The sequence below is a fragment of the Choloepus didactylus genome, chromosome 10, assembly GCF_015220235.1.
Source record: "Choloepus didactylus isolate mChoDid1 chromosome 10, mChoDid1.pri, whole genome shotgun sequence".
Taxonomy (NCBI): domain Eukaryota; kingdom Metazoa; phylum Chordata; class Mammalia; order Pilosa; family Megalonychidae; genus Choloepus; species Choloepus didactylus.
Window position 1 is genome coordinate 29,855,425 of NC_051316.1, and position 24,701 is coordinate 29,880,125.

The following is a 24,701-nucleotide window of genomic DNA, read 5'->3' on the forward strand; positions in this document are numbered from 1 at the left end:
GTGAGCAGAAATGGAAAACCCAGTGTGTTTGTTTCGTAGGAAATGGGGGTGGGACTGGGGGCACTGGGTAGGTTGGCAGAGGCCTCGCCACGTGTGGCTCGACAGCGATGACCAGAAGTTAATACTAACTGCAATGAAAAATATTTGAAGGACTTTTAAGCGGGGGATAAAATAGCCTAATTTATACTTAAAAAATGACTACTTTGTCAGATTAGGGCAAAGCAGGGAGACAAGTTAGAATCTAGATAAGAGATGAGGGATGGTTCTCAGCACCCAGACACAACCACTGTTAGGGAACAGAATGAAACAGAATACAAAATCGTAATACATATGCATTTATCTTCTGTCTCTATAAATATTTATATAGAGTCCTTAGCATTTGGGAGTGTAGAACCCCTTAAAAATCTGATGAAATCTATGGATTTCTCTCCAGAAAAATGTACATATGCATAGACACACAATTTTGAATTTATGATGGGGAGTTAGGAAAGTCATGGAATCAGTTAATAAAACCATGTATCTATTTGTTTTTTTTTCTTTATCTACATGTATCAGGTAGGGTAGTCTCCCTACCAGAATAATTAAGTCCCAAAGCGGCTAATGATTCAAACACAATAGTTTATTTCCTGCACATGGGAGAGTTGAAGGATAAATAACTCAGCTTCATGGCCCCTCAGGTAGAGTAACTCTGAGATGTGTTCTACACCGTCTACGCTCAAATAACGGTACTGGGAGAATTAACTAGTTGGTGGAGCAGGCTTCTGCTAGCTTCAAGTCATAGCTTCCAAGTTTGCCCTAGATATTGTCTCCATTCTGGCTGGGGAAAAGGGGAAAGAGAGCAGGAAAGCACATACGTGCAGTTATTGTGGACCAGGCTTGGAAGTGGTACGCATCCCTTCTGCTCACATTCCTTTGGCTAAAATTTGGTCATACATTCACAACTAACTGAAAGGGAGGCTAAGAAGTATAGTCTAGCTGTGGGCCCAGGAAAAAGAGAAAAATATAAATTTCAGACAATAGCAGCAGTTTCAGCAACAACGCACGTATTTTTCTGTATATTTGTCACCTAGGAGACGCTCAATGCTATTTCTCTTAGGGAACAATGGAAATAAGTCACATTGGAAGCTGGAGAGAAGGGAAGGGATGAAGCCAGATGGAGGTCAGTCTGGAGGATGCCAATGCTCTTTGCATCATGTGACTCCAGACCCAGTTTAACTCAAAGCAAGTTCTCTTCCTGGACTGTGGAGAGACTTTCTTTTATAAAGGTTATACCCTAAAATAAAAGGTTAAGATCAAATTGAAGTGGAAACTTGGCCCCAAACCACACTGTTCTGTGCCCTGAGGAACTGGAATTAATTTGAAGCAAGCTATTATTCACTCGGATTATGTGTCAGTAGGAACGGGAGATGATTATGTTGTCAACAAAGTGCTTCTTTCCATTCATTTCCCCTCCACTCCAATGACTGGTGATCCTAATCCTTTGTTTGAAACAACAGTCAATCTGCCACTCAATCCAGCACTTCCTGAGCTTATACTTTGGGCTCTGCAATGTTTTGTCCACACTGTCCCTAGAGCAGGGCAGCCCACAGCCTCCTCTTTCAGGAGTATTTTAGGGAGTGGGTGTGGTCATAGGCGTTGGAGCTGAAGTGCATTTTTGCTGGTGAATCACCTTTTCCCATTTGCTCCCATTTTGGTGTTAGAGGTGTTTTTCTTGGGGATCGAGGGTGGTGAGCGTTCCTGTAAAATATAAAGAAATCATATTTGAGAATACAGCAAATTTTAAGGGGAGAAAAGCTGATTTGGTTCCTTATTAAAGCTAGAAAAGATTTTTCTGAAACCTAAAAAAAAAAAAAAACTCAAAAACTGCATTCTGTTGAGATCAGAACCCTTCTAACAATGATATTTTATGTTTGTGTAATTCAGCACCCACAGGGAAGATTAGGTTTCCTTCATGTTGCCTCTTTCTGGCTCCTTCTTCTGATTCTCTTTCTTGCATCATAAATATTCCCTTTTCAACTCCCTAGATTTTTGTTGTTTCCTTTTAGAGACATTTGAAAAGAAATCCTTATTGCCATTTGTTTTCTTTAGCTTGAATCCCCTCTTAGAGTTGTTAATGCGTTAATGTGTTATTATTTCCAAAGTTCCTCCTTTATGTTCAGGGAAGGCTGAGCTTTCCTCAAAAGGAGATAGATTTAGTTAATTCAGTAATTTCATAATTTACAGTTTTTGTTAGTCTGCATCCCCACAAGGAGGGATTTCCTTAAGCATGTGACATTTGCTTTTGAAGGGGCCCTTTATTTTGCAGTGAATAAAGTGTCTCTTATTAAACAGAAAATAAAAGAATGCTTGGCAGAGCTCTACTTCCAATGAGTGAAACATCACAGGAAATTGAGAAATTGTTTCTTTTTGGCCTTGTGGGAAAATTTTGCTGGTGAAAATCCATAGCAAAGTTCTAAGACTATTCCTTAAATCCATCAAGAAAGAGCTGTTGAATGAGGATAAGCTTCCGGAGGAGTGGTGCCAGTTTGATCTTTCTACGTTGGTCTGTTTGATTGTCCAAGTACTCTGGGGTATGGTTGAAAAGGTTTTCTTCTCTCCTACATAATGACTGTGTTACTGTTAAGGAGAACTTAGAAATATTTTAACGATTTAGGAATAACTTTGCCAAAAGTTGGCCTCAGTTGGGTGTCCCTCCACTTGGGCCTGCAAGAAAGGAGCTGGATGTGCCTAAACAAGAAATGTATCCTAAGTACACTTCTCTTCCCCAGTTAAACTGTGGGCTCTGGAACTTAGGACAAATCCAGTTTGGGCATTTGACTTGTTTCCTGAGCTCCAAATCATCATATCAACTCTTCTTGTTTCCCCTTTCATCTGCTCTGCATCGCCACCTTATTTGGGACTTGTGGTCTCAGTTTATCCCCTAAACCTGTTTCCCTTCCAGATTCCAGGGAGACTCTTTGGGTTACGTCACATATACCTCATTGTCTAACTCAAAACCTCCATTATTCCCTTTCCCCAATCCCCTCAACTTGCAGTTAATTGGCAAGGCCTGTTGATCCCCTAAATATGCCCAACAGCCATCCCCTTCTCTCTTCCCACCTTCCCAATACCCAGTTCAAACCATCCGTCTCTCCTGCCTTGATTTCTCTAAAAGCTTCCTTACCCAGTCTCTTGCCTTCAGCCTTTCCTTCCCATCATCCAGTTTCCTCCCTACAGCCAAAATGGTATTTCTAAAATTAATCCTGATCATGTGACTTCCTGTTCTGGGATTTATTTTTAGGCTCTACCCCTGATTTTCACCATCAAATCCAAACTCTTAGCCCTTGCTTACATTTCTCAGCTTCTCTCTTTCCAGCTGCTTCAGCCCTGTTCTAGTTTGCTAATGTTGCAGAATGCAAAACACCAGAGATGGATTGGCTTTTATAAAAAGGGGGTTTATTTGGCTACACAGTTACAGTCTTAAGGCCATAAAGTGTCCAAAGTAACAAACACATCAGTAATCAGGTACCTTCACTGGAGAATGGCCAATGGCGTCCGGAAAACCTCTGTTAGCTGGGAAGGCACGTGGCTGGCATCTGCTCCAAAGTTCTGGTTTCAAAATCTCTTTCTCCCAGGATGTTCCTCTCTAGCAAACTTGCTCCTCTTCAAAACGTCACTCACAGCTGCACTCCGTCCTGTCTCTTTGAGTCAGCACATTTATATGGCTCCACTGATCAAGGCCCACCCTGAATGGGTGGGGCCACACCTCCATGGAAATATCCCATCAGTTATCCTCTACGGTTGGGTGGGGCGCATCTCCATGCAAACAACCTAATTCAAACGTTCCAACTTAATCCCCACTATTATGTCTGCCCCACAAGATTGCCTCAAAGAATATGGCTTTTTCTGGGGGACATAATACATTCAAACCGGCACATTCCACCCCCTGGACTCCAGAAAAACATATTCTTTCCAAATACAAAATACATTCATCCCACAATACCACAGAAACTTAAATCATTTCAGTAACAATAGTTAAGTACAAGATCCCATCAAAATCAGATATAGGTGTGGTCAGCCCTAAGGCATACTTTTCCTTTAGCTTTGGATCTGTGGACTTAGAACAAGTTATGTGCTCCCAATATACAAAGGAGGGACATTCATAGGATAAACATTTCCATTGGCATAACGAGAAACAGTAAGGAAAACAGGGTTAACAGGACCAAAACAGTTCCTAAAACCCACAGGACAAACTCCATTAGATTTCAAAGTCTGAGAGTCATTTACAGAACAACGTTGCATCCTTGGGGCTTGAGAGAGCCGGAGTCTAACCCTTCCTAAGCGCCTTTTCGGCAGCCCTTTCCTCTCCAAATGCTTAGGTGAGTGCTCCAGCATATCCACACATTGGGGAAACCACCTTCTTGGCCCCACCCTCCTCAAACATTGGGGCAGCTCCCGGATTCCTTTCCATCTCCGGGGCACATGCTCAACCCCTTCAGAACAGTGTGGTGGCAGCCAGGCTCTCCCCAATTCCCTGGAAATGTGCTCCACCCTCTTTGGGACCTGAGGTGGCAAAACTCTTCCAGAGCATCGCGGCGGAAAGCCCGCCCTCGACCTCCAGGGCAAACTCACCCTTTCCATGCGTGTGGGCTGTTCCGCTCTCCCAGCCCGAGACCTCTTGACTCCAGACCTCAACCTCCATGGCTCTGTCTTTGAAGAAATTTTTCCTTTAATTTTTTCCTTGTCTGTCTCCTCCAGTCCAGACCGGCAATGGCTCTGTCTATAAAGATCTCACAAAAAATTCTGTTGGCTTTGCATGAAGCATGCAGGGGTCAAAGCCATTAGACAATAGGACTTTCCACAAATCCTTTCTGGATAATTCCATCTCCAATCTTGGCTTGTACTGAAATGGTGGCTGGGTTCCATGTTTGGTTACATCCTCACGTTGGGCTGTAGCTTCAGGGATTCCACCCTCTGGAAGCTCGTGATTTTCCAAGTGATCAGCTTCTGGTCTCTTTGAACCCAAGAGTTCAGTTCTAAGTTTGTCTCTTTCCACTCGCATTTTACTATAAGCTGCAAGGAGAAGCCAGGGTACATCCTCCACACGTAGTCTGGAGATCTCCTCAGCTAAGTATTCCAGGTTGCCACTTTCAAATTCTTCCTTCCATTTGACACCAGGACTCAATTTTGCCAAATTCTCTGCCACTTTAAAACAAGGATCGCCTTTCTTCCAGTTTGCAACAACACATTCATCATTTCTGCTTAAGTCCTCATCAGAAGTATCTTTAGAGTCCATATTTCCATAAACAATCTCTTTAAAGCAGTTTTGGCCTTTCCTATCAAGCTCCTCACAGTTCTTCCAGAAACTCCCCATTATCCATTTAAAAAGCCGTTCCAACATGTTTGGTATTTGCAAACTTAGCAGCAAAAGCACCCCACTTCTCTGGTACCAAAATCTGTTCTAGTTTGCTAATGCTGCAGAATGCAAAACACCAGAGATGGATTGGCTTTTATAAAAAGGGGGTTTATTTGGCTACACAGTTACAGTCTTAAGGCCATAAAATGTCCAAAGTAACAAACACATCAGTAATCAGGTACTTTCACTGGAGGATGGCCAATGGCGTCCGGAAAACCTCTGTTAGCTGGGAAGGCATGTGGCTGGCATCTGCTCCAAACTTCTGGTTTCAAAATCGCTTTCTCCCAGGACGTTCCTCTCTAGCAAGCTTGCTCCTCTTCAAAATGTCACTCACAGCTGCACTCCATCCAGTTTCTTTGAGTCAGCACATTTATATGGCTCCACTGATCAAGGCCCACCCTGAATGGGTGGGGCCACGCCTCCATGGAAATATCCCATCAATTTTCATCTACAGTTGGGTGGGGCACATCTCCATGCAAACAACCTAATTCAAACGTTCCAACTTAATCCCCACTATTCTGTCTGCCCCACAGGATTGCATCAGAGAATATGGCTTTTTCTGGGGGACATAATACATTCAAACCGGCACAAGCCCCTTGTCACATGCAACACTCCCCATTTTAACCGCAGCCAAACTACTTGCACTGCAAATTGCTCCTGTTTTCCTGCTTTCCTGGCAAATCCTAATTTGTTGCCCAGAAGCCAGAGAACTCTCTCTGACCTGCTGCCTGCCCCCTAGATTGGAATCGATGCTTGTCCTCTGAGTTCCCATGGTGTCCTGGGCGTACTTCAAGAGTATCCTCAACTGTAAGTTCCTCGAGGGCAGGCGCCGCAGCTTATTTCTCATTGAATCCTCTACTATGCCCATCGAATTAAAAAAAAAAAAGATGAGTGTATACTTATAGTGTCTTTTCATACATAATATTGAATCCTTACTATAATTTTGTTAAAATTGACTATTTTGGGCTAAGCATTTCATGGCATTGGAAAAGCAACTGTGATTGAAAGAATGAAACAATAAAACTGGATTTGGATGCAGAAAATAGAGCCCCTGCTCAGTCGGTTACGAGCTGTGACCTTTGCTGAGTCTATCAGCCTCTTGGGATCTCTGTGCTGTGACAATGAATAGAGGATAATATATTACTCCCAGGGTTTGGCTGAGGACCAAGGAGGAAACGTCTGGGGTGGGTGGAGGCACTTCGTGAGTTGTGACTGCACATGTGGGAGGGCTTCTTACTGCCTCCATATCCGCAGTTCTTCTTATTGCACCTGTGCAAGACACTAACCTTGGAGGCTTGGGGTGTAACACCAGGTCCCCGTTCAGTTGAGTGGAGCCTAACTGGTTGGATGGAGGTAGGAAAACAGTCTACCCTTAGCTTTTCCACTGGATGGGGCTGGAAAACATACTCCTCCCCACTCATGCACTGTTGGTGAAAGTGAGACCTGATGTTCTTGGAAAGCAGTTTGACAACATGGGTTGAGAACCTTGGCTACATTCAGCCCTTTGACCCAGTAATTCTAGGAGTTATCTTAAGGGAATGATTTTTGAAAATAGCGAAGGAAGTTGTTAAAACATGTAAAGATGTTCATTGCAGTTGTGTTTTTTACAGTAAAAGATAGAAAATAATCTGAAATAATCCCACTGATGGGTTGCTATTGCCTTGTTCTCCATTGGGTTCTCTGTAAAATAGAAGCATGAGTTCTGGGGGGAAAAATGCTTGAGTGAAAAAGCAGTCTTAAAAATTTCAATCCATGGTTTAGTTAAAACTATGCAAATCAAACAAATATGGAAACAAAAAAAATGACCGGTAGGACAAAGGCACTTGGTTTTGAAAGAGGGTAAGTGGTAACTAAGAAATCTGCGGGCATGGCCTCTGCCTCCCTGGGCTGACACCCACTGAATGAGGTCCACTGTCTTCTTTGCAAAGGAATCTTTCTTTGGTGTTGGGTAGAGGCCAGGCCTTCATCTCTTCTTCTGAGACCTGGAAGAAAGCATTCAGAGGAATATCAATCAGAAGTAAAACTCTGCTTAGAGTTTGGAGGGGTGAAGTTGTAGGGTACCAAGGAAAGAAAGCCTAAACTTATACTTGGAAAAATAATAATCATAACAGAAACTTTGTCATGTATTTTTGAGTGTGCAAAGAGTATTTATGGACATAGTTTCACTTAATTTGGCTCTTCTGTCTGGATAGCTTATCCTAACCGCTCTATGAAACTTGCTACAAATCTGAGGAGCAGAGAAACAGTTTCTTATTTCCCCTCCTTTTCCTTTATTTGTTTCCTTACCAGGAATGCCCCCTCCCTTTGTAGCATTCACTTTGAACCCAGTGGGGACTACCTAGAATGGAACAGTGTGGCCCAGGACACAAATATTTCACAGTGGCATTATTTATTGGAGGACCTCCTGAAAACATTTGGCAGATATGTATGCTTAGTGGAGTCTTGCGTTGTAAGAGGCACAGAGCTCGGCTTCAAAACACAGATACTCCATGCCCACTGTCACACAGCAAGTCAGTAGTGGGAATCCGTGTAGAATTAAGATCCCTTTTTCCTTTTCAAATCCTCATCCAGCAGAAGTATCAGCTCTCCTATGGGATTTTGTGTTCTTTTTTATTTTATATTTTATATTTTATTTTATTTTACCACCTATCTCAGTTTCAGAAAAACTCTGTTATCTCTTATTATTTTCCCACTTTGTTCTGTGGTTCAGAACCATAGTACATTTGTCAAATGCACTGTGTCTTTCACCCCTGCAGCTCTCCTGTTAGATGACTCAATGCAAGGCAATGCTCTTTTCACATAGGGGCAAGAAAGAAAGTGAGGTAGAGAGAAAACTGCTTAGAGACATCAACCCTGGGGTTGGGCCATATTTCTTGAAGACATTCTGCTGTCTCTTATCCGATTTGAACCTCCAGTGTTCTCAGGATGTGAAATAAATCTTTATGCAAAAATCCAGGGGTCAGTTTCCAGGTGTTTGAGAGGAAGTTTCGGTCCCCCATGGAGCTTTCCATGGGAATCTGTTGAGTTATTTCACTAAGGATAGTGCTGACTGCCTCTGGTTTACGCTCCCCTTTCGACGTTTATTTTATGTTTTGTTGTGGTTTTCAGATTTCTCATGGTTTGGATTTGGGAAAGTAAAATCAAGACAAGGTGTTGGTAAGTAGTTACCCACTCATTCTTTGGATAAGTAAATGAGGTTTGTGCTGTTTAATGAAGATGAAACTGCTTAGACCCTCTTTCTATTCCTTGATTCTTGATTCATTTTCTGTGTTCCTGGTTTCTGATTTCTTGAAGGAGATCTATATTTTTTCCAGGAAAGGCACTACTTTTGCTAATTGAGTTCAGTAAACTGTTTTGCATTTTGAAATTAACTTCTTTTTGTCCTATGGGAAAGTGTCTACTTTGCCCTAGTTCTAGATTGTGATGTGTTTTTAAGAGGCTGAAGGAAATAGAATGGAACTACAATATAACTACATGGACAGCAAACAGTTGGCTGAATATTCGAGCCTGGATAAGGTTGGGTCTCAGCTTTCTTCCATTGACTGAGATGTAATGGAATGGATTTCTGAATTGGTAAATCAGCTGTTCATTTATGACCATTTCACTAACTTTCAAAACAGACTCTAACGTCCAGATGCTGTGATTTGTGCTTGATTGCATTCTATTTCTTGCATTCAAACTATGTGCTGACAACCGCAAGGCAGAGTTCGGAGCTTACCAAGTGATTGCAGATGATGTAGCTCATCACTAGGATTGAAATCAGGTGTGATTTCTTGGGAACTCCAATTAGTTATTTTTATGGGTACAGAGGCAGTGGACAGGAATTGCACAGGAGGCAGAAAGGACAGGCCACCTTGCATCTTTCCTGTGCTTTTCCAAGCTGTGATCATCCTGGGCATCTGCTGGTTAGTATTTATTTTGGTAGCAAGGTTTCCATAGGTAAAGTGGCAAGCAGGGGAAGTGGATCAATGTCCTGGACTCTCCCAGTTCTGAGCCATCACCCCTTATTGTTTATCTCATCCTCTCCATCCCTATAAGAAACCCTGTTTCCTTTTTCTTTTTGAACCTGACATCAGACCCTTTCCTGTGGGCAGCCTCAATTATTCTGTTCAGTGATCCAAAAATGACCAGCTGGCTGAGCCCAGGGGTGGCAGGCTGCAGCAGACTGATCCAGACAGGGCATGCAAGGGGAAAAGTCACCCTGACCTTGAACTATCCAGATGATTCCAAGGTAAAGGCTCTTGATGAACAAAGAGAAAATGGAGATGTGGAAATTGGAAGGTCAAGCTCAACCAGCTTGGACCTTCTCCTCTGCACTTCCCAGAAGCAAATTTCAGATACAGCTGATGATAGTCACTTTCCTAAGATACCCGAGGGCCTGTCCTGCCTGGGCAGTCTCCAAAGCACCCTCTTCTGAAGCCTTGTGCTGTGTGCTGTGTGTGTGTGTGTGTGTGTGTGTGTGTGTGTGTGTGTGTAGGAAGAGGATGGGATAAACCCTCCCACTGACAGCACCATCTGGGGGTCTTCCCTCTCTACTAAATAGCAATTTGCTGCAACCATTTAAATATTTTTCCAGATCACTTTGCACTGCAGAGTGATGCTTTTCCCTGGAAAGCCTCAAAATATAGCTTTCCCCTTTTGGGTCACATCAGAGAGAGATAGAGATGGAGATAGAGATAGAGGTAGAGATAAAGATAGAGATAGAGATAGATAGAGATAGAGATAGAGTTTTTCTGGAGATTTGCACCTCCATTTACATCCATCAGGACAATAATCAATCCCATCACCTTGGAGACATGATTAGTATTGAGAGAAGGGAAACCTCCTCTCTTAGATGACCTGCATGGATTCTTATCAAGGGAAAATAAGTCTAAGTTCAGCATAAAAGTGTCTGTAAAGTCATGTCTGCAGGATATGTTACCAAGCAACTCTGATGAAAGAAGACTGTCTCTGCACCTGAGACATATTAAAATAAAAATGGGCTAAAAATGTTTCCAGGCAGAACTCCTATGTGTCAGTTCAGTCATCTGAGCTCCCTACCCCAGCCTCAGCGAGTGAGCACATACCCAGTAATTTAAAACTTTTTATTAATATTATAATATTCTTTTTTCAAGTCCTCCTATGCATCTCTTATAACACTGCTGTGATGTGTCCCTGACTCTTCTGTCTGACTTTCTCACAGCATCTGCTCAGACACATGCACTGATACACAAAGATGCTCCCTGTGATAGGCAAGACAGGCTGCTGTCAAATTATGTAGACACTCATTGTCCCAGCTGAGGGCTTTCTCCCCCTTCACAACTTTGCTAGGTTCTACACAATGTTCTACAGAACATTTCTACAACATGCTCATTGAAAAAGGGACTTAATCCCTGCAACCTTGCCAGCCATTGCAGTCTTCCACGATCTGGAACATCAGTAATGAAGAAAACCACACTTGAATTAACATCTCACTTGATAAATTGTCGAGATTTACATGTTGCTCAGATTTGTCAACAGCGACTTTCTGGCAAAGCGAAAAGGCTTTTGAAAAATCATCTCTGCTGCCTTAAACTGCTTTTAGGCTTAAGCATTTTCCCCCCTCCAACAGTGACCGCATTCCCTTGTGATCTGTAATATCAGAGTTGGGGGTTTTAATTGGAGAGAACAGGGGGAGAAAAGGGTTATCCTTTGGAGGAGGAAGTGACAGCAACGAACAAGCACTGTACCTTGGTTGAACTCTTTATGTGAGGGTTCAACTGTGTACATCACAGATGATTTAAGGACTGAATTCCTGGGGGAATCTCAAGATTGTTGTTTAGGTATCAACCTCCTCAAAAATGATTGAATGCTGCTAGCCTGGCTTGAGCCAGAAGAGAATCAGAGAAGAAAGCAACTGGGGTTTGTTCATGTCTCGTCCTTGCAGAGAGTTCCAGAAGGAAATGTTGGTGACTTTCTGGCAGCCTGTGGTGCATTTGAAAATGACAGCTCCTGCATTTCTGGGGGTAAAGGTGCAGCCTGGAATCTGTTGAGAAATGAGGGGCTCTGATTGCACCCCCTCAGGGAGCTCAGGTGGTAGCATGCTTTGGTAACCTTGCATGAGGGGACAGCTGCACATGGGACAGAGTGAGGGGGCCAGCCATGGGAAGATTTTCACGACAAGGTACAGAAACCTTAACCTACAACATTTCCATTTTCCATTACTGGCCAGAATTTGGGTTAAAGCTCTGAGTGATCTAGGCCTGTCAGGAAGCAAATCATAAAACAGGGATGGTTAAGGATATTAGAAAGAATTTGTTTTTATAGCTGCCCTTGGCAAGATTTCCATTCTTTACTAACACAGCTGAGCTAGGCACAAGAACTCACGACTGGTGGGTTTGTCTGTGCTTTGAGTGCTCTGTGGCTTCTAAATTGGCTATGTGAGGACTTGTTTGCAGAATTGAGCCAGAGTGTATCATTAAAGGCAACTTAAGCACACATCCCCTTGAGAGGATGCTTTAAAAAATTACCTATAATAGTAGTTGGCTGCCTCCTGCATTGTTTGTTAAAGACACAGCTAGCTGGGGAATGTCCGATTGCTCTCAGTACAAACTGTGATAATCCTCATATGAGGGGGAAATATGATCTTGTGGGATGGGTCACTGTTATATTTCTTAGGTGCTTCGATAGTATATGACAAAACAACTTTTGTTTTTGGAATTGCCATGCTTCTTGTTGAAATAGTTAAGTGTGAGGGAAAAGAAAAAGGATGGACAGGGCTGCCAAAACCTGTATCCTGGGGTGTTTGATGAAAACACATTCCCTGGCCCAGGCAAGTAGAAATTCAGACTTTTCCTTCCCTAGTATGGCATTTGACTTGGCTGGGATTTTGATTCTACCTGTTTACTGCCTCTCCTCTGTCTTTTCCTTCTTATCCTTTCTCTCCCTATCTTCCTCTGGCATCTTCCAGTAGCTGTGCCAGTGGTATTTGAGTGGGATCCTACATCAGTTTAGTACATGTCAGAAATGTGTAATATATGTCTAGGGGGGTTTATCTACTTCCCGTGTGTATTAGTTAGGGTTCTCTAGGGAAACAGAATCAACAAGAGATATCTATAAATGTAAGATTTATAAAAGTGTCTCATGCAACTGTGGGGATGCACAAGTCCAAATTCCATAGGGCAGGCAGTAGACTGGCAACTCCAATGATGAACTTCTCAGGTAACGAACTGACAACTTTGATGAACTCCTCAGGAAATGCTTCGTTGGTTAGCCAAAGAAGTGAAGGTCCTCTATCTGTCTCACTTAAAAGTCTTCAACTGATTGGATTAAATCCAGTTGATTGAATTCTCTCATTGTGGAAGACACACCCTTCGTTGATGTAATCAGTCACAGCTGCAGCCAATTGGCCGATGATTTAATAACCCAGCCTTCTGGTTTATTAACCAGCCACAAATGTCCTTGCAGTAATGGTTAGGCCAGTGCTTGTTTGACCAGACACCTGGACACATCACCTGGCCAACTTGACATGTGAACCTAACCATCACACCATGTATGGTGTGCCTACCAGAAGCCACGGAGATATTAATTGCTTTGAAGGTTTAACATAGGCCTTTAGCTCTGTGAATCCAGTTTTGGTGGCAAACAGTATAGTTTAGTGGTCAGTGGATGAATTGTTTAGGTAAGATACAGTAGACTGTACATCTGAACATATACATTCTGAGACTGCGCTAGAGAACTTACGTCTTGTATAAAAATTGCCATGATTATTGCTGTAGTGTAAAGACATCTATGTAATGACTCTACAAAGAACATTATAGCTAACTGCTAAAGGCAAAGCAGGTAACTTTACTGTGGGGTTGATTTTTCATTCCAATGTTGTTATGAAAGTGTTTTGTAGGCAAAGGTGGTGCAGCTACTCACAGAATACAGAGAAAGAGAAACATAGTAATAGGACAGTCCGAGATACTCTGATCCATTTAGTATTCTGGTTCATTTAGTATTATACGTAGTACTAATTCATAATCAAAATGCACATTTAAATTAACAAGGCATTTTCATAACACTAGTCTCATTCCGGTCTCATAAAATAAGATGTTATTTTTCATATTTTATTAATGTAAGTAGATATAGATGTCTGAAGAGGGTAAGTGACTTGTCCAAAGAACAGGGAAAGGAACTCAGATCCTCAAACTCTTATAACACCTTTCAGTATCCTTTGAAACAGGATACTTGATTCATGCTGGGAGTTGCGATGAGAGAGTCTTCTAAAGGTGTTGTGAGAGCAAAGAGGAAAACTGTATATTAAATTACAGGAGAAGGATGTAGAGAAATTGGAACCCTCATACATCACTGGTGGGAACATAAAATAGTGCAGCCACTTTGGAAAATAGTTTGGAAGTACCTCAAAATGTTAAACATAGAGCTTCCATATGAGCCAGCAATTCCACCCAAAAGAGATGAAAACATTTGTCCATGCAAAAATCTGTGCAAGAATGTTCATAGCAGCATTATTCAAAAGACCCCAAAAGTGGAAACAACGCAAATGTTTATCAACTGATGAATAGACAAACAAAATATGTCATATCCAAACAATGGAATATTGTTCAGTAATTAAAAGGAATGAAGCACTGGTTCATGCTACAAGATGGATGGACCTTGAAAACATTATGTTTAGTGGAAGACGTAAACCACAAAAGACAACATATTGTTTGACTCCATGTATAGGAAATGTCCAGAATAGGCAAATAGAGATAGAAAATGGACTAGAGGGTGCCTAGGGCTGGGGTAGGGAATAGGGCATGGATGCTAAGTGGGGTGATGAAAATGTTCTACAATTAGATTGTGGTGGTGTTTGCACACCTCTGTGAATATATTGAAACTCTCTGAGTCTTTCACTTTAAATGAGTGAATTTTATGCATGTGACTTACAGCTCCATGAAGCAGTTAAAAAATTACAGGAGAGTATTTATTTTTTCCAACTCCAGGCCCAGCTTCAGTTATCAGTAATGATGATGATTCTGCAAGCCCACTCCACCACATCTCCAATGGGAGTAACACCCCATCTTCTTCAGAGGGCGGCCCGGATGCTGTCATTATTGGAATGACCAAGATCCCTGTCATTGAAAATCCCCAGTACTTTGGCATCACCAACAGTCAGCTCAAGCCAGACACATGTAAGTACAGCTGTTTATACTTATTGGCCCATTTGCTCCAGAGCTGTATCTACCAGCCTGTTTATCAGAGCCCTGACAAAGATGTCTGGAAGCGGGTGAAATGTCTGAGTATTCTTGGGGCTCTTGGCCCATGAAATAGATCCTCTAGTTTGTTGCTTATGGAATTCTCAGGGTGTGTCTCCTGCTGGGATCAGAAGTGCAGGCAGATACTGACTTCTCTTGGAATCCACTTTCCAAAGCCATTTATCAACATGAAGTTGAAATCAAGGCATGCTTATCTTGAAAAAGATAGAGACAGAAACCAGGAGTATCATTAGAATGCACATGCATCAGTTGCAGAAGACAGGCAATTCATGTAATTTAAATGTGGTTTATTGAAAGTAGTTAAAATATACATCATCGGCAGTAAAGAACGTGATGTGTTCAGGTAGTTCTGAATTCTTTGTTCAGTCCTAGTTCTCAGCATGAGGCCTTGCTATGCTCTCATAATGAAAAAGACACACAGAAACAGATGATTTTCATGTTAATTAGGCTGGCTCGTATTTTTTGAACCAACTCAATCTATTAGCACCTGTGGGGAATCATTGGTTTTAGAAGCTTGGGATTTTCCTCTGAGCCCCTTATTCTATCTTTTGAGATATGTTTAAAATGTTTAAAATGCCCAAGTGTTTAAAAATGGAGTAGACTCTTTAGGACAATAAAAAACAAAACCACAGTGGAAAAACTGGCTGCCATTGAAACTCCAGGTCTTTCTCACACATGAAAAAGGAGCCATGCTTGCAAGCACATCAGGTGGCTCAGATCCCCAAGGGCTCCTGATGAAGGGAACTGATGAGTATGTATCTTCAGTTGCATGTTCTTGCCCAGTCATAAGTACTGTGTTCTTGCCCTGCCTCAGAATTAAGGTAAAACTTTTGCAAGGTTAGTCTTTGGGAACTGATTTGGAGACTGATTTTCCACTGGGAACTCCCATGGGATAAGGGGTATCAGCAATGTGTATCAGATTTTTCATATATAGGGGAACTCCTGTAACTTCCTCCTATTCAAATTTATCTCAAGGTATGTTTAGGGTTGGTTTTGAGTTTAATAGTTAGGAAGAACAGTATTAAAAACTTGTAATGTGTGAGACTGGACCCCATCATAGATTTCAGTTTACTATATAATATGACAACAAAATAGAATAACATATGTGAAGAATATTCAGCTCCTTGAAGTACTTAAGATATTATTTGAAATCAAGTTATTATTAATCCTAATATTGCCCTTATGGTGTCAACATTGCTTAAATTGTGCATCCTTTGAAGAGGTATGCATCCGCCAAAAGTCCTTGAAACATCCTGCATACATTTGAATATAACCGTCAAATATTGAATATGCAGGGCCACCATGGTTGGAGGATCTGTCATGGTTTTGATCGTTTTCACTCATACAAACAAAAAATGAAATGGGAGCCTATAGAATAAAGGGAACTAGCTGGCTGTGAAGTCTGTAGTTCCTACTGGAAGAGCTTTCTCCCTTTAGAAGTCATAAAAGAATTTCCAAAATTGGCTTCCTTAATCTAGAGACAATGGAGATTTTTGTAAAGGTTTGGGTTTAGACATTTTGGTCATTTTTAGAGGAGTTTTGGTTTTGTGATTTGTCTACTCTATGCCACTCAAACTTAGCAGGAACTGGAGGAGAGTGGAGGAAACCTGCAGTCTCCTCTCAGCTCCTGGCCTCTATCTAAGAGCTCCAGACTATAGATTCTACATTTGGCTGTTCCTTCCTTATATCCTCATTGGGCCCTTTACCCAACTGTCTTTATCCAACTCAGTGTTCTCAGTCATCTTGGATCATCATGACTCAGTGATCCAAGCTATGCCATCTTGGATATGGCTCCAAGTCATATCCTCTTTCATGATTTTATGAATACTTAAAACCACACAACTTCCATGAATCCTTTCTCAAAGAAATGGGAGTGAAGAAGCAATTTACTTCTCTCCTTCCCTTCAGCCTCCTTTAAATGTCATCATCTCATAGTTTTTTCCTTTATCTTCAATGTATTTTTGGCCTTTTGTTCAGTAGCAAATACACCCACTCTTGTGGATGCATTTCTGCAGTCTTGTCTAAGATAGATTGTAAGCTCCTAGAGAGCAGGGACTTTGTCTATTGAACTATGCCTCCATAGCATGGAGCATGCTGGATCTTTGATATTGGCTAAGTGTGGTTGTATTTTACTGCAGTATTGAGCATCAGCAGACTTCTAACAGGTAAAGATGACTCAGCACATTTTCATTTTATTCTACCAAACTTGCCTTCACTGAAGTTTATCTATTAGACATATTTTTAACAATGTACTAGTGTATTTAAACTATTTTAGATAACAATTTTAACATAAATAAGCTTTTAACTAAAATTAATTATGTGAACTTTCTAATTTTAGTCATCCAGAAATTAAAATATTACAAAATACATAGATCTGACATACAGAGGGATCTGTTGTTGTAGGCTCATGTAATTTTGAGAGCTTAGCTCAATTATTACAAACCAACCTCTAAACAATGGCTCTCCCAAGAAGTTGCAGAGGTTACCTCTTAATAAAACAAATTTAAGAAGATCTCAGAGAGAGTTTAGAACCTCTTTTTGCTTAAAGCAAAATATCCCATGGACAGTACACCAGCATTCTTCTGGGTGCATTGGAGGCTTGGATCAGGGACTAGCATTTTTGCATCTCTTTTCTGAAGCTGCTTGCCATTCAAAGATGCTAGCTTTAGAAAATATGTATAATCTTGTGAACAGTAGTCCCAGTCTCATTTCCCTGAATTGTAAGAATCCAACATAGAAGGTGACGCTCAATTCAATAAATTTTTATTGATTACCCGCAATACACCTGCAATGCTAGAAACTGGAGATCAGTGACAATGATCATGTGTTCACTGCCCTCAAGGAGTCTTATTGGGGAAGCTGACAGTTAATAACATATCATTGTGTAATCACAGAGCAATGAGATAGGCGTGATGATAGGATTGGTGAGAGCAGAGGGCCTGAGCCTCAATTGCCTGCAGAGATACGACAGGTCAATTATAGGAAACAAGCTGAATTGGAAAGATGATATGGGGTACTGAAGGCCCCGCTGGGACATGGGCTTGATAGTACCAGATATTCTGATTTTTCCAAAAAGGATGGACGTTTATGGTTATACGAGTTTTGCAAGGTTTAAAGCATTGGGTGGGTTAAATAAAATACATTAACCAAGTCAGGTTGGGTCCATAGTCCACCACCATTTGTGATTCCTGAGTTAGACCTTAAAGACAATTTAATAAAAACTGCTTATTTTACAGATGAGAGTTAGAAGTGTTTTGTCCAAAGTTGCACAGCTTGGATTTAAAAAAAAAATTACAACAAACAAATATAACAAAACCAACAAACAAAAAACATGCTCCAATCAGATTTCTTTAAATGATGCATAAAATGGGGAGCCAAATGAAGGAGGACAATACACTGTAACTCCTGACACACTTTTTCACTATCAGGAGCTATGTGAGGTTTTCATTTACAAAGTCCAGAGATCATTTGCAGGATTTTAGAGCAATCTGAATGGGGTTGCATTGCTCCCAAGCACTTTCCAATAGCAAGTCTGTCTACTTTATTGCAGGGCCCAGAGGTTCCCCCAAGACCGCCTGATAATAATTTGGTATTTGGAGGCTCCTGTGTCACTGCAGGAATTAAAGGAGGCTAAATCCATGCCTGATGGAGGAGAAGAGTTCTATGGTTTTCTGCAAATTCTGGCCAGACAACATCTTGACGTCATTCCTTAGCTTCCATAACCTAGCCAAGCAAGAAGTTGCCTTCCAAAGACAAAGCAGTGTGCTCTAATGACTAACCCCTCAAAGCGCTATGCCATTTTAACTATAGACCCATCTCCTCGATCAATCAGGATGGCAAGCTGGAGCTGATGAGCTCAGCAACATCAAGTCTGGAGTTGGTCTTTAATTCAACTAGTCTGTTTAGCCAAGTCTGAAAATCACATCATCTGAGAGCACGGGGTGGTTTCCTAGTAGGATTTGCAAACTTGGTTCAAGGGCCGTGTGCTGCTATCCTCTCCTTGACTGTCGAGAAAATTTTTGACAGGGTACAGTGGAAACACACCTTCTGAGCTGAAAAAAAAAAAGAAAGAAAGAAAGAAAGAAAGAAGGAAAGAAAAGCAAAACCCCCAAAACATCAATCTTGGGTTCTCTTGAAGGGTGGGAATGCGTTACATCTTCCCCTGCAGGGAAAGTGGGTGCCATAGACTTACTGTCTCCTCTAAAGTTGTGTCTTTCCTAGAGAAGCCTTGTAAATTAGCTAGGGACCTAGGCCTAGAGTCTAGGTCAAATTAGAATTGGCTCTAAATATGTACCTGTGTGTGTTGTTTTGTCCTTGGACAGCATGCCCGCCGTGTAACCTAGGGCCAGGAACTCCTGTGGCAGATGCTTATAAAGAAGTCTGACTTCTTCCTTCTTCAATCCCATTTCCAATGAAATGGGTATTTATTGAATTCTCCCAGAGTGTGCCATACTTCTCCAAGTATTAGAGTTCACGTGTGTGTGTATGTGTTTTCCCATTAGTCACATGCTTATTAGGCATTTTAAAGATCAGCACAGACTCCTAGACCAGCTAGGACTAAGGAAATAAGATGTTATAAAGGCAAGAAGTGTCTTACCAGTAGTTGAACATATCACACAGGGCACAGACGTCTGCATTGCCATTGTCATCAACGAAGGGAGGGAATGGAGATGATCTTTTTCAAGCAACTGCAGAAGCTTTTGAACGTATTCACAATGTAACTTTGAGTACACATGAGCAAAAATTCTGAATTACATCCAGGACCCCAGGAACACGTTTTAACGGATCAAAAGATGGAGGCTCTGAAAGTTAGCTGAGGTTATCTTCAAACTTGAGGGCAATTGTGTGACGATGGTCCATTTTGATGATCAGGGATAGGATTTAAAAACAAACAGCAAGGATTGTTTTAGCACTTTCTTTGCTGATTAATTTTGCCTTTCAAAATTATATTTTCTTCCATGTATTTAATTGGCCAAGTAAAAGCTGCTTTGGGAACTGTTTGTGTGCCTTTGAAGGCCATGGCCTGCATTTTAAAAATAAGCCAACTCCATTCTGCCTAGCTTGAGCGTTAGGACAGGGAGAATGCAGCTATTTTAGGATCCTTAGAAATTGCTTCGTTTCCCACACACTGGGTTGGCAACTCATCCCACGAGGGTCTTCATGGCACATTGTTGCATTTTGTATGTCCCAGTCTGATTCTTTTCCCCTCTTGATGCCCTAGTCCCCCATTGCTAGTAAAAACAATTTGACATTATATTCCCTTTCATCTCCAAAGGAGAGAGTAAGAAACTATCAAATGATGCTTAAAAAGTAACTCAAGTTCCTTAGAAGAAAGGGAACAAACACATGCTGCATTATTAATTGAAATAATCGAGATGAGAATCTGTTAGCAAATCATTTCAGACACAGTCACAGTAAGTAAAATGAGAGATCTTTTTAATTCACATTTGACCACTGGGTGATACTACTTGTTATCAAAATAGAAATACCACCTGTTTATAGGACATATTGAATACTGGGGATACACTGAATACTCCCATCCTACGTTTGACAGCTGAGAGGGGAAAATGGCTATGGATCTGGGTGGGGGGAACCATTCATAGTGACATTCTGAAAACAATTTTTACTTCCACATCATCAGCCAGCCGAGGTGGAATGAGGCATCCTGCAAGCATCTGACATCTCAGTACACTTCCCCCAAGTCAACAAGTTGGCCACCTTCCAGCAGATGCAGGTTCCTGATGCATTTGTTCTGGGCATTTCCCAAGGCCCGGGTGAACTGGAGAGCGTGTACCAGCAGGATTGATCTAATTCCATGGCACCTCTACTTTGATTTTGGATTGAATGCTCTTGTGTGTGCTGGCAAATTGTGGACCAGGGTCAGCTCAGCAAACACGGATGCAGAAGAGCCTCTTAGGCTCTACCAGATGCTTTGAACTATTGAGTACTCTCTATGGTTAAGTAGAGATGGCATGGTTGGAGTTTTTCTTGGATGTGTTGCTCAATCCTTTATGGTAGCTATTATAACAAAGTGCAGGTTTTCTCCCTGTGAAATGCAGATTTTCTCTGCCTTTCCTAATTCTGCCAGCCCAGGAGGGTAACCCACCATGGTTGGGTAACTTCTCAGATTACTCATCATGTCAACTCTCCTTAGTGATGGGCACAATAATGCTGTCCTTTATGCTCATTGGGTGTTGTAGTGGTATTTTGTTTTGGTTTTCTTTCCCTTCATAGTTCTTAATTCTTTGGAAAGGCATGTTAAAAAAATTGCTCTAAACCATGGACTATGAAAAACTGGGGAGAGAGCGATTACTTAATTCAATCTGGTAGTGAAGCAAGAAGGTAATCACATGCTGGAGGGTTAGCCCCAAAAAGGAGGGTGAATGAGACAGCATCCCAGAGGAAACCTGAATGATGTCCCCCTACTCCCATTTGGGTTTGCTTCCTTTTGGTGAGAGAATGCTGAGTGTTTCTGCTGGTGTACACCTGGCTTCCCTCATTGAGGGGAAAATTAAAAGGCAGTCCAGGGGACTCAAAGGAAAAAGGATCCATATTAGGATCACCAACCATGCTGGTTTGCCCAGCATTGAGGAAGGTCCTAGGATGCAGAACTTCCAGTTTTAAAACCATTACGGTCCTAGACAAACCACAGTGATCTGGTCACCCTAGTAGTACAGGCCTAATGATTTTTGCTTGCAAGAAAAAATGAAGTCTTAATTCCCCCAAATGCCTTCTGGTGCCCTAAAATGAGATATTTTTAAAATAAAAATAAATAACCTAGGTTATAGTAGAAAGTTTGGAAAACATAAAAGACAAAGATGAAATAAAAAATCACCTGTAACTCTGATAGTTAGAGATAACTGCTGAAGATATCATTTGCACATGTGGCTTTCTGGTCTTGTGAATGTCCCTTTAATCTCGTGTGATGTAAAATCTAACTGTGTCCTTGCTTTTATTTACACTGGGCTTTGTTCATATTTCTATAGTAATGGTTCATCGTTGGTGGATTTTGCTGGAGTATCCATAGGAAGTACACTCAGTGTCTTATTGCCAGTTCCTTATTTCTCATTTGTTGGTGGTGCACCGGAGGGTTGGCGATGGTTGACATTGTCAGGTGTGGACTGGAGGATCCTAAACTCCAGGGGAGCTCAGCTGTCATGTGGTAAATATCCTAGAGGATATGGGCCCAGGCTGGGGTTGGAAAGACTCAGAAAGTAAAAGTCTCCCTTTTACTGTCAAGGCAGGTTGGGAGCTCCAGGTTAGGATCAACACTCTACATGACTCCAAATGTAGTTTTTTGCCCAACTTCAGCAGATAATCCCTTCTTTTCTCTCAGTTCTTCAATATAGCTAGCTAGTGCCCTTTAGGGAGCTGAGTGTTCTGGATATTAAAAGGCCAGGCTAGTTACAGCTAATATGATTCCTGATATTTAGGGATGCTTGTTCTCCCACCCCAGGATTCCTGGGCTGTGCAAAGGACTTCTGATGGACTGGAGTCTCCCTTTGGGTATTTGGCCTTACCTAAACTTGGTGGAATAAGCGGTCCAAAGACCAACAGATTTTTCCATCATGAAAAGCTTCCTCTTTTGATGTCTTAGGCACCCAGACAGACTGAGGTTCTGGCAAGGAGCCTCTATCAATACCATGGCATAAAATAGTATGTCACTGTTGGTATTTTGCACAGTAATATTGTCAGATTCTAAATATGAGCCAGAACGAATAGATTCCTGTAATCTGTAAGAGATTATATTTGTGTGATTTTGAACCAAAGTGTGTGTGGGGGGAGTCCTAGAAACTAAACAATTCTCTCATGCCTAGTTTCTATATTATTCTTATCAGTTCCTGTATGTTCTATGAGTATGGGTAGAGATCAACATTCTTTTCATCCTGTTGCTATTTTTCAGCATGTTGATTTAACTATATCATTAACCTTTTGGGTGTGTTAAAGCACAACAGAAGCTCATGATTAGATAATCATGGCATTTAGACTGAGTTCCATGTTCCTAATTTTCCAATAAAGTGGTTGGTATAGAGGAGACAGGGTAAAATCCTAAACTATCAATATCAAAAGAACCATCCTGCACTTGAGTGAATGTCTTCGCTGAAGGGAATTGCATGGTATGTCTTCTTATAAAATGAGCAGAGATGTCACCACCGACCCATCACCTGAGTTGTTTATTGGAATGGTGGATGTTCAGATCCATTTCTACTTCCATGCCCAATGCTCACCCTTCACCCCAAAATAAAGTTTGCTTTTGTAAGTCAGCTGGACTTTGGTTTGCTGCTAAGGAAACTAACTAATTTAACCAGAAACAGAACTCATATTCTTACCTTCTATTAATCTAGTACTCTGGATAGCTGAACTGACTGGTTTCACATTCTTGCTATCCTGGGTTTACTTTTTCTGAATCATAAAAATAAATTCCTTTTTCCATCTTGCTCTGCCATTCTCGCTCCTTTACTCTATGTATTGGGGTTCGGGAATCATGACACTAATGATTATCTCATTTCTTCCTAGTTCTAATAATGCCATTTTCTGACATCCACAGAAGCAATTATGAACGTGTATAGTTGCTTGAGCCATATTTAGAGGAGGATGGTTTCTCTTTCTGAAGTGTTAGATGCTCTGTCAGAGGGATACTTTTAGGGTTTTTCTTTCCCAGTTGAGAGCCTTTGTTTTAAGGTGATGGTAAAATTACTTGGTGTACATGTAAGATGTTAGTTTTCCTTAACCCTTGAGTAGACATTTATCAACATTGGTTTGAAAGGTAAGACATTCATTTTGTTAGGAAGACATTGGTGATGGGGAGCTGCACCTTCAGTTCCTGGGATCCTGAGCTTTGGGGAGTAAGGCAATGGCCAAATGGCAATGATAATAATATGCCCACTCACTTTCTGAATCACACTTCTCCACTGGGCTTCTGTATGTTCTCTGCTCTGTCCTACAAATTATATCCCAAGTTTTCAGTTAAAGTGGATCTCAGCCAGATGGGCTAACACACCAGCCCAACCCTTGGTGTTGAAAATCTCAGTGCCCCTCTTATTTCTGCTTGGGAAGTTCTGGGTGGTTCCTGACCTTTATCTCACCTCCTGCCCCAGCATGAGGAAGGACTCTAGGGTGTGGGAAGGCTTGGGGAAGGGGTGTGTTGAGTGGGAATTCATTCAGATGGTCCCCACGTTTGGAGAGAGGGAACCTGTGTAGGTGGGTATGGGTTGATGTTTTCTAAGGAGACCCTTCTGCTGATGGGCACATTCCTAAGGTCACCCAGCTTCCCCACTATGGGCAAAGAGCCTCTTTCTGCCTGGGCATCCTGCCTGGTGCTTGGAGCACTGGTCTCGGCAGTTCAGCTCTCTCTTGTGGCAAGGGGCTCTGTTGATTGCTAAAATATTGCTAGCCCTTACTCCCCTTTCATTTGATACAATGGAGTGGATCTAAAACAAGACTTGTATTCCTTTCTATGTTCAGTCACTTCGGGGATTGTCTATGCATACATACATGTGATCAGTCGGAGCTTGGGATTCTTTATTACAGAGACATCTTCAGGAAAATGAGTTCTATTGTATTGGAATTTGTGATGTAGTCGATCATTCAGAGCCAAAAGTGTATACCAATAAAAGTAAGAGTATCAGTTTGTGGTCTCTGTTGCCTACTTTTGTCACCTACAAAAAAAAGTGTTCTCTACACAGACTTGAAAACATAGTTCGGTGTTGGGATTCCTAACAGCACTACCGACAGCCCCTTACAGCTGATCCTCATTTGTTTCTATTTAGCTCCAGGGCAAACCTCTCCCAGCCAGACTAGCACACAGTCCCCGCTTCATTCAGGCAGGGCCAGGAACTAAGGAGAGGCAAATAGGCACCGACCTCAAGCACACAGTTTAAGGGAGCACCCAAAATCACAGTAATCGAGATCTATGACATTTTAATGCAGTATTTTAAAAATAATAATTCAAAAAGATCTGCAAACAAAATATAAAAGTTTTAAATAAGCCCAGGATCCAATAGACCAGGATTAGGGTGAGGTGAGTGAGGAGAGTTTTGCAAATGCAGGGCCTGATCCTATCCTTATTTAAAATTTTGATACTTCTT

General features: G+C 41.6%; 1 protein-coding gene across 2 annotated transcripts in view; it reads left to right on the forward strand.

Moving 5' to 3' along the window:
• Positions 1-24,701, forward strand: part of NTRK2 (neurotrophic receptor tyrosine kinase 2) — a 365,369-nt gene that overhangs the window by 192,313 nt on the left and 148,355 nt on the right. The window contains exons 12-13 of one of the 2 annotated variants that reach the window (XM_037797552.1): positions 14,341-14,529; positions 18,164-24,234. In XM_037797552.1, coding sequence (XP_037653480.1) covers positions 14,341-14,529; positions 18,164-18,192 — 218 coding nt within the window. In that variant the 3' untranslated portion in view covers positions 18,193-24,234. Of the gene's footprint in view, positions 1-14,340; positions 14,530-18,163; positions 24,235-24,701 lie in introns of those variants that run through there. The other variant, XM_037797551.1, reaches the window with a different exon arrangement.